The sequence below is a fragment of the Aphanomyces astaci genome, assembly GCF_000520075.1.
Source record: "Aphanomyces astaci strain APO3 unplaced genomic scaffold supercont1.80, whole genome shotgun sequence".
In the NCBI taxonomy this organism is placed as follows: Eukaryota; Oomycota; class Saprolegniomycetes; order Saprolegniales; family Verrucalvaceae; genus Aphanomyces; species Aphanomyces astaci.
The window spans coordinates 196,709-205,815 of record NW_009798343.1 but is presented as its reverse complement, the minus strand read 5'-3'; the positions used below and the strand labels follow the sequence as shown (position 1 = coordinate 205,815).

The 9,107-nt window shown below is 55.4% G+C and overlaps 3 protein-coding genes across 3 annotated transcripts; 1 reads left to right on the top strand and 2 right to left on the bottom strand.

Moving 5' to 3' along the window:
* Nucleotides 1-1,412: 1,412 nt before the first annotated feature.
* Nucleotides 1,413-2,690, top strand: H257_16119 (hypothetical protein; the record flags this gene model as incomplete). Its single annotated transcript, XM_009844451.1, has 3 exons — nucleotides 1,413-1,672; nucleotides 1,760-2,072; nucleotides 2,667-2,690. 3 exons carry the CDS (start codon nucleotides 1,413-1,415, stop codon nucleotides 2,688-2,690), a joined length of 597 nt encoding a protein of 198 aa, XP_009842753.1.
* Nucleotides 2,691-2,764: 74 nt separating this feature from the next.
* Nucleotides 2,765-4,467, bottom strand: H257_16118 (hypothetical protein; the record flags this gene model as incomplete). The annotated part of the gene is made up of 4 exons (XM_009844450.1): nucleotides 2,765-3,023; nucleotides 3,672-3,867; nucleotides 3,932-4,122; nucleotides 4,322-4,467. 4 exons carry the CDS (start codon nucleotides 4,465-4,467, stop codon nucleotides 2,765-2,767), a joined length of 792 nt encoding a protein of 263 aa, XP_009842752.1.
* A 168-nt stretch (nucleotides 4,468-4,635) lies between these two features.
* Nucleotides 4,636-5,355, bottom strand: H257_16117 (hypothetical protein; the record flags this gene model as incomplete). The annotated part of the gene is made up of 1 exon (XM_009844449.1): nucleotides 4,636-5,355. The coding sequence occupies one exon, from the start codon at nucleotides 5,353-5,355 to the stop codon at nucleotides 4,636-4,638; it is 720 nt and encodes a 239-aa protein (XP_009842751.1).
* Between the last annotated feature and the right edge of the window lie 3,752 nt (nucleotides 5,356-9,107).

Below are 9,107 nucleotides of genomic sequence, written 5' to 3'. Positions count from 1 at the left end.
CTCTGGCGGCTCGTCTCTTTTGTCGGCACGCCAAGTAGGAGGCGCGACAGACGCGCCACTGGGCCGCTTTTCTTCGGGGACCGGGCTGAAACGTAGACGAGGCCGCGAGTTTTCCTTTCGCGGCTCCTCTGCCGGCGCCTTCGAAGGTCTTTCTTCGTCCATGCCGCCATACAGCTGGTACCCAATGGCGAATTGCCGCAGCCACTTGACGTAGCGAAACACGTCTGACTTGAGCACTTTGTTCTGCTGCAGTTGCAGCTGCTTCGTCACGGCCAGCTGGAGCGGTGCTGGCTAGATCGCCTTGGTGATGATTCCCACCACCAACTTCCCCTCCTGATGGAGTACCCACTCTTGGCCGTCCTCCTCGAGGGTTTTCATCAAATTGTCGAGCATTCGACTCACTCGACAGTCGGCGTCGAGGATCTTGGTGTCCAACTGTACGGCCACCTGAAGACGCTTCTTCAGCGCGTCCAACTCAACGGGTTCGTCATCGTGGGCCTCCATGAACCAGGACACCCACTCGTCTTCTGTCACATCGCCATGTGACTTCCCAAAGTCAAACATAGCGATGTGTCGCTTTGAAAACAGGTCCATACACGCGCCGACTGGCATCAAAAACGGACATTGGCCCGTTGATTGCAGTGCCATGATTTGCGACGTGTATCGCTGGTATTCTCGCATAAACGCACGACGCTCCGCTTTCGTCGATCCCTTGAAAGAGGGTGGCAACGGTAAAGCCGGTGCGTTCAGTACTTTCACGGCTTCGTCTTCGCCCATGTCCACGTCACCAGGTGCACTCGCACCCGCAGATGATGCGTCAGGCAGCTGCACTTCCGCCGCTGCTCGCGTTGGCACAGCCGATGGCGTCCAACTTGACGTCACCCCCACTCCACCTTGGACACCAAACCCCATCCGATCAACGGGTTGGGGTTGGTTTCTTCGAGGAGAGCCGAAAGGCCCACGGAAACGTCCGCGACCTTCGCGCCCTCGTGGCGCCATACGCACTGTGTCGTCGTCGCGCTCCGGCGACCGAGACTTGCGGCTTGACGGCTCCACTTCCGTATCACTCATTGCTTCAGATCGATACGTGCTCTAAAGAATTCTTAGTTCCGCACCCCGCACTGTCGATGCTCCGTCGACCAGCACAGCAACCACAACGGTGGCTAGACTCACAATGCAAACTGACTGGTATTAACCTTTTATACTAACCAGTCGTCGATATCAGCCACGCGTCGAAACCAGACGGTTCTCGACCTCCCATGTAGGTGCGGTGTGCCCTCGATCATTTCCAAGGGCACACGACGCACTTCTGCGGACGCGGCAGAACACTTGGTCGTTGAATACTTCTTGTCTTATAAAACACCCAAAGGGCGATGTCCCCCATTCATCATTTCTCGTTTTCACTTATTGGCATGAAGTTGCTTGCTGCTCTCGTCCACGCCGCCGCCGCCGCGTCCCAAGTCGAGGTGGTGTTTGACAGCCTCGCGCCCCTGGATAAGGGGGACAAGGGCTCCCCCATCTCCAAAGCCCGATCCGTGGCGGTTCAATTCCCCAGATTCCCGGCATCGCATGTGCGTTGTAGCACCGCTGGATTGACCCTTGAATATGTCAACTTTACCCTCGGCACGCTCGACATTCCCACCGACGAGTCACTGTGGATGCAAACTGAATTGTGCCCTTCCGAAACGGTAACCAATCCCTCCCATTTATACACTCATCTCCTATAGCTCCGTCTTTTAAACTAATACAACTTCCGGAGTTTCCTTCTAGGTTTGCCCCACTGCACCAATTCCGACGACCTCGAGCGCATCCCCATCCAAACCATCGCCAAACGTGTCACGTTCCAAGTGTTCCCACCGTCCCCTATTGTACTTGAACCCGCCACCACGTACTGGTTCACGGTGCACTCGAACGGCAAAACCAAGAACAAATCGCCCATCTGGTTGGACGGCACCAAGACGTTCTCGACCAAGAACGATCCCTCGAAGGAAATGCTCGTTGCGTACACCGAAGGCGACACATGGGCCGTGGCAGCCGCCCCCACCGAGGACCGCTTCGTGCCGTCGCTCCAAGTATATGCTAGCAAAACTACTAACTACTTGCGCATGGATGTGTCGTGCCGTCAGCTGTGTTTGTTTGGGGACTCAATAACGAGGGGAAGCAGTGTACTGTTGCCACCAGCCTTGAAAGTGGGCGGGGGGATAGAATCGGGCCAATACTACACTGCGACTTGTACTCATTAGCTACCGCCGGATGGCTCAAATCGAGTTTGGTGTCTAATTGTTTCTTTGCCAATAATCAAGGTTTTGGCTACGAAGAATGCACACTCTAGTTTACCTTGGAGAATAGTCACGTGCCACTCATTGCCAAGAATCGAAACGAACCGAAGCCCCTATCTCCATATAACAGTCGTTCGTAAAGGCTGCAAACGTTGCAGCAATTTCGTTTGATGACTTGCTGACTGTATTCACTGGATCAAATCCATTAACTGGGTAAATAAAAGACATGCCAATGATGGTCGCATTATTCTGTTGTCGCTTCAACCAGTATACGATGTCCTTTTGATAATGCTTCCAGGGCAGGCACCATAGTGGACGACCACATCACGCTCTTCGTCTGGTCGGGACACGATATACGAACGTGCGCGGCTCGCCTATGTATCGTAGGTCGGCCTCGTTCGATCCTGCTAAACGTGTGGCTATGAACAACATTCCATTCCAACGGGAATGCCCCAACACTAAACAAACTTTAGTGGATGCTTGTGTTATGTGACGGTGGGGGCGTATTTTGCTAGAAATTTCTGGCTGGTCCGAGGCTGCTTGGGCTGTGCGGTGGTGGAACTTGCCGTAGCGATTTTGTACTTGGACGATATGGACTGCAGCCTGTCGCTCGAGTACTGCCACGTCGGGTCAGTTGGAGGATTGATGTTGTTGGACAACTCGAGTCGAGTGGCAGGGCCCCATCGAATGGCCAGGAGGCCATTGAGCAGCACCCGAGCGCAACTGGACTCGACATGTCGAAAGCTACTGTCGGAACCCAGGCGAAGGCACCCCTCACACGTAGTTACTACTTGGCTTATACTTACAAAGCTATTTAGACAAGACATATCGACGTCTTTCGCTCATCACTAATATCTACCCTCCCATAGCAGCTCCGTTAGTCGCCAAAACGATTTCAAGTGCTGACTATGAATTTGCGATGACACTTACGATACGACCATTTGTGGGGGACAAAAACTACCTTGTCCATTTCGTGGGGGCTTCGAGCTTACTCACTTTCAATATTGGGCAGCTATGGTGCACCTTCGAAGGACTACTTTTCGGTCGTAGTGTTTCATGCTTAACGTTAGCCGCCTCTGAAAACGGGTGTAGACGCGTGCGTTTTGGGGTATTTACTCGTGTCGTGAATTTTGAGCAGTTTTCGCGGGATAAACTCGTGCTTGGGGTTTTCACGCTTGCTTGGGTGCACTTGTCGAGGTAGTCGTACAGTGAGGGGAGGATGATGTGATGGCAACGGTAAGCCTGGGTGCCGAGATGCAAAATCCAAGCGATAATCGGGAGCCACCTTCGATAGTAAATCAGCGGCTTAGTTTTTGTCCCGAGTGCGGTGCTTGAAGGTGCAATCGACCTTGGCCGTAAGGGTACGGGCTTCCATGTAGAGGGCGCGGAGACCTGGGTGGCGGACTCGGTTGAGGCCCCAGGTTGCTGTGCCCGCATATCTCCAGGTCCTGAAGGTTCATCGCCTGGGCTAGACGTAGTGCCCCGAGAAGTCCATCATATTCCGCTTGACTGTTCGTGGTGGGATCCGGGAGAAACCGAGCCAGGAAATAACATGCCAGAGATTCCCCATATGGCATAGCAATCGAGCCTGAACCTCCACACGCATCATCTGTGCGTGCCGCTCCATCAAAGACGATCATCCCCCTCTGAACCGGGGAGGGGTCCCACGGGACTGAACGCCCGTGACGGTGTGCATTGGAACATCTCGCCGCGATTGTTCTGTACACTGTGGCTCGCAGGCGTTCGTTGCCTGCGTTTGGCGTGCAATGTTGCGAGGGCTGTGACGTGTGCGGAGGCTAGTGCCGCCAGGCCGGGGGTGGTCGGGTGGGTGGAATCTGTGGCCCTATGGGCTTTCCAACGTTCTGTCCATAGTTGTATTAGTGCCAGTGTGCGTAGTCGGAGCCAGGCTTGATAGCATATTTGGTTATACGCAGTGCCATGGGTAGCCCATTTTGGTGCTTGGAGGCACCAATAAGCTGCGCGTGGTTGTTCCGCCGTGAAGAAAGAGTGTTTGTGGTAGAAGGGACTAGCGGCCGATGCACCGTACCAGATATCCAACAAGCCGCTCCACATATCCTGTGCTCTCGAGCACTGCCAGAAGGTATGTGCGATGCTGTCTTCGCGGCCGCAGAAGGGACAAGTAGGAGGAGGTGCTGATGTCTGGAAACGGAAGGCCTGGAGGTGCCATCTGTATTGGAATCATTGAAGATCCCCATAGAGTGGGTGGAGACGCCAGGTTTCGGTCCAAGCTTCGGATGAGTGTGGCATAGCGATGGTCGCGAAGAAGCGAAGTCTGCGGTCCTCATACTTTGGGTGGAGCTGTGTACTGGGGTGGACGTAGCTATGGATATGCGTGCTAAGGTGTTTCACAAAGAGAAGGCGGCGGGTTAGCAGAGTTCGAGGCGGTGGGCGCGGGAACCATGATCTGCTGCGGGGAATCGGCATGGGGGCGAGGTCTTGCATTCCCAGGCCGATGCTGAGCATGAATAGCCTGGGCAGACGTGCCTTGTCCATGTTCGTCGGGAAATGGCGGGGAACGAAGGTCCAAGGAGCCGCCGAGCATGACGCGAAAGCGTGCGCAAAAGAGTCGTATCCCTGGGCTGTGAGGGTCTTGTCCTGGTGATCGCGGATCCACTCGTTGTGTTCCAACGGTTGGTGCCATAGCATTTGCCGCCACTGGGGGGGTTACCCGGGCTAGTTGGAGGTGAACGATGCGTGCTGCCTCAGCAAGCTCGGGAGGCATATAACAGTGGCATCTCCCATCTCTTTCCCACACGTAGGTGCACGCTGTGCGGGCCGTGAGAAGGAAGGCTTGTATAGCGTCCCGGTCTACTTGGTCCCTGGGCCACGCATCTGCTAAAGTGCCCGACTTGCAAGACGTTGTCCGTATAGCAGAGAGTCCCCCGTCCAGCTGACTTTGCGCAATGAGGGATGGAGGGTATACCTGATACCCCCGTCCATCTGGAGTGACGTAAGTGCAACACCGCTGGGCCATCGACCCGGCCCCGTGCTTGCCCTGACGTACCTCCTCAGGGCTTGTTGATCTGCGATGTGGCGTATGTTCGGGAGGGCCCATCCATCGGCCGACCGCGAGCGGACGGATCTGGGGACGTGGGATGGCAAGCGGTCAGGTCGTGGTGTGGTAATCCCCCACCACCAGAATCGCCATACGAGTTGGTCAACCTTCCTTGCCCATCTTTCAGAGGGCACATAATTGGTGGCCATAAACGCTATCTTGGGTTGCACTATGGACTAGAGGATCTGCGCCCGTGATGGGAGGGAAGTTGTCTTGGAGCTGGCGACCCGCAGACGCCGTTCCGTGGATTGTAGGCATGCATCCCAATTGTCATCGACCAGGTCGCCTAAGCCCACCTGAAGCCCCAAATACCTCCGGCGCATCCGTCCGTGGATGAAGGGAATGCCATGGGCCTCGGAGTCCCGGACGGCCGTATTGAGGCATAGCCCGAAGGACTTATGGTGTTGCACCTTGAGTCCTGATATGTCTCCGAATCGGCGGAGCACGTCCAGTACGAGAGGCAGTAAGTCGAGGCGGCGAAGGTATATGGCCGTGTCATCCACATGTGCATTGCAGCAAAGGGGAACCACGTCAGGGCCGTCCTCGAGTAGGATACCGTGTTACCATGCCAGACCCTGAAGGGATGCCAGCAGGGGCTCCATCCCAAGGATGAAAAGGTCCTGCCCGGTACAAAGCCTTGTTGTTGGTCGCCTATGATTTTGGAAAGGAGGGGTTGGAGCCGTAGCGACAGCACCTGGGCAAATAGCTTGTACGAGGAGTTCAGCCAGGCAAATGGACGGTAGTCCATCGCGGATACGCTATTTCCTGCTTTCTTCAGCGGGATGACATCGGCATCCGCCAAGCTAGCCGTCATGAGGCCGCCCGCCAAAATACTGTTAAACAGGTCGAGGAGGATGGGGGTCAGGGCGTCCTGGAAGTGTCTGTAAAAGCTGTTAGGAAGGCTGTCCGGCCCTGGGGACTTGGATCTGTTTAACCGTCCCAACGCCGTTAGGAGCTCCGATGTGGTACACGGGGATAGCAGATGGTTGGTAGAACATTCCCTTGGACCGACGCGAGCATGTTCCCATGGTGCGCTTCGATATGCGTTTTGCCCTCCAAGATCGTCCGATGTGAACTGGACATAGTGGAGACCCAGCCGTTGGCCATGTTGTCAGCGAAATTTCCCAGGGGATACCCTGGGGGGGTTCGATATCCGGGATTGTCCCGTCGTCCCACTTGTCTGTGAAACGATGGAAGAAGTTTCGGGATGGGGATGCGCCTCCGACCATATGTTTGCCAATGCGGTACTCGTTGATCTCTCGGAGGTGCGCTGCCGTCGAGTCAATAATTTCTGCGCGTTGGCATGGATCGTCAAGTGGAATCAGCGTTGGTGGGGGGGACGTTCGCTGTGGCGAAGTCGCAGCAGCAGCTTCCGTGTCGAGGTGCAAAGATCGTCCCATTGTTGCCCCATGCTCTCTGGTGTCGAAGTATCCCAATTGAACGTAGTCAAATGCTCCAGAAGCATACGGCAGATGACGCGTGGAGTATTGGTCCGAAGCGGGTAAAAGCGCGGACGGTCATTACACCTGGGCTGGGAGTGTCCCACGCTCAGGCCTACGGCATTGTGGTCGCTGCGCTGACCAGGGGTGTACACTGTAACCGCATTGACCAGTGCACCGAGGGATTGGGAGACGTAGAATCGATCGATGCGAGAGCTTGAGTTGGACTGTGGTCTGACACATGTGGTGGTCTGTCGATGGAACTCGAGACATGTCGGTAGATGGATGGCGTCGAGTTTGCCAGACGCTGTCCTCCAGTCGTCGGTGAGTGATTGTGTTGCTTCCCACGCCAGTGCCAACACAAACAACCAAATGGGGGAGTGCCGACTCCCTGCAAACCGCACACTTGATTGACTTGATGTTACCACGGCGTTGCAGAACCAAGAGTGAGATTCTGGCAGTTGGCTGGGACAGGTGTTCTGTTTTCTACGTCCTAGTACTACTAGTAATACTACTAGTAATACTATGCCTTTTCGTGTCGGTTCGCCGGACCACCTGTGTCATGGCGGGACTTGGATTAAGTCGCCCACCACAACACCCCCCCAAGCCATGTCCCGCAGGACACACTTGGGCCTCGCTAATTCATCGCCTTCGCTCGCTTCATCGCCTTGCGCAATGCATCGCCTTCGCTCGCTGTCTTCACGCCTTCAACATAGTTCTTCACCACGGCCGGGCATTCATGCATGAGCTTCTGCAGCGGTTCCCATGAGGAGTGGATATCCTCAAAACCTTCCCAAAGCACTTCCAGCATGAAGTCTTTCACATCCAGGACAAACTTGTGTCCCGCGATGGACTTGACCTTCACCATGATCCCTTGCTCGGAAACGTGTTCGATGATTTCTTCGGTCACTTCAAAGCTGTCTTCGGCGTAGAGCTTGACTCTTGATGCGTGCGCTTCCCGTAGTTCATGGGTCACCAAGTGCTCCAAAACGACGGAGAATTCGCCCACTTCCATGACTCGGTAGGGGCCCGTCCAGGTTACGGACAACTTGGGATGATAGCGTTCGTCGACTCGGGACCAGAGCACATTGTCGCCTTCGCTGACATTGCACTGTTCGTATTTCTCGGTCGCTTTCGTCGCTTTCGCCGCGCGCATCGCATTCTTGTCTAGGACTTCTTTGTGCATGACTTGCAGGCTAGCACGCAGCTTGTCCAGGTTTTTGGGGATGTCCTTGACCGTCCAGTCGCTCTCTCGGAGTTCCTTGTTCATGCCCACCACAACGACATCCAGGGGAGTCGCCGGGTTCAAAGCCGTGAACAGCATCATCGGCGACTTGCTCGCCAGTGATGCTGCCGGTGTTTGGTTGAGGTTGGCTTGGACCACTGGCAATAGGTAGTCCCATTCCTGTTCGGCTAGTTGGTACTCTCGCAGCATGACCCGCATCACTTGAAGGATGTCGCGGTTCATTCGCTCCACCGTTCCATTGCGCCAGGGGCAGTAGGCCAAGGTTAGGTCATGATGGACCTTGAACTTGTGGGCTAGCGCCTTCATGGCCACGTTTTTGAAATGAGTTCCTTGGTCACTGACCCAGACTCGTGGCATTCCGAACCGCTTCGTCCAGTCCACCAGGGCATCCACACATACTTGGCTCGTGGGTCCGTCGCATGCAATGAGTTCGCAGTAGTGGGTAAGGTCGTCTTTGAGTACCAGCACATACTTAGCGCCGCTGAACGCTTCGCCCATGTAGAGGTAGTCGAAGTGGATTCCTTCGTTGCGTTCTTTCGCGTGCCATCTCGGAGCATACGGTCGATGGACCACCCTTCCCCCTTTTACTTGAGGGCACAACAAGTAGCCACGGAGGACTTCACTGGCCCTGTCGGCCAAGTGGTCGACATAGAACAGGCAGCGGATAGTAGCCACCAGCGCTGCATGTCCACGGTGCCCGGCGCTGCCGCAGTGGGCAACGACCATGATCCGTTGGATCAGGTCATTCGCCGCACTCGGTATCCATAGCCGCTCGTCCACTTGCCACAGTCCGTCCACCACGGTAGCTTGCTTTGGTTTGGTTTCGCCATGCTGGTCTTGTGCGTGACGGATGTCTAGCACACATGGCCACACAAAGTCTTTGTCCAGCGGTCGCAGTTTTGGTTGTGCCGGTGGAGGGACTTTGCGCGCTTTGACTTTCTTTGACCAGCCATGGCCCCGACGTATTTTGACCCGCTTGGTCGCCAGACTTGGTGTCGGCTAACCCCAACGGCTCATCATATCCGCCCAAAGGTTGTGGATGCCGTCGATGTGTATGATTTCATAAC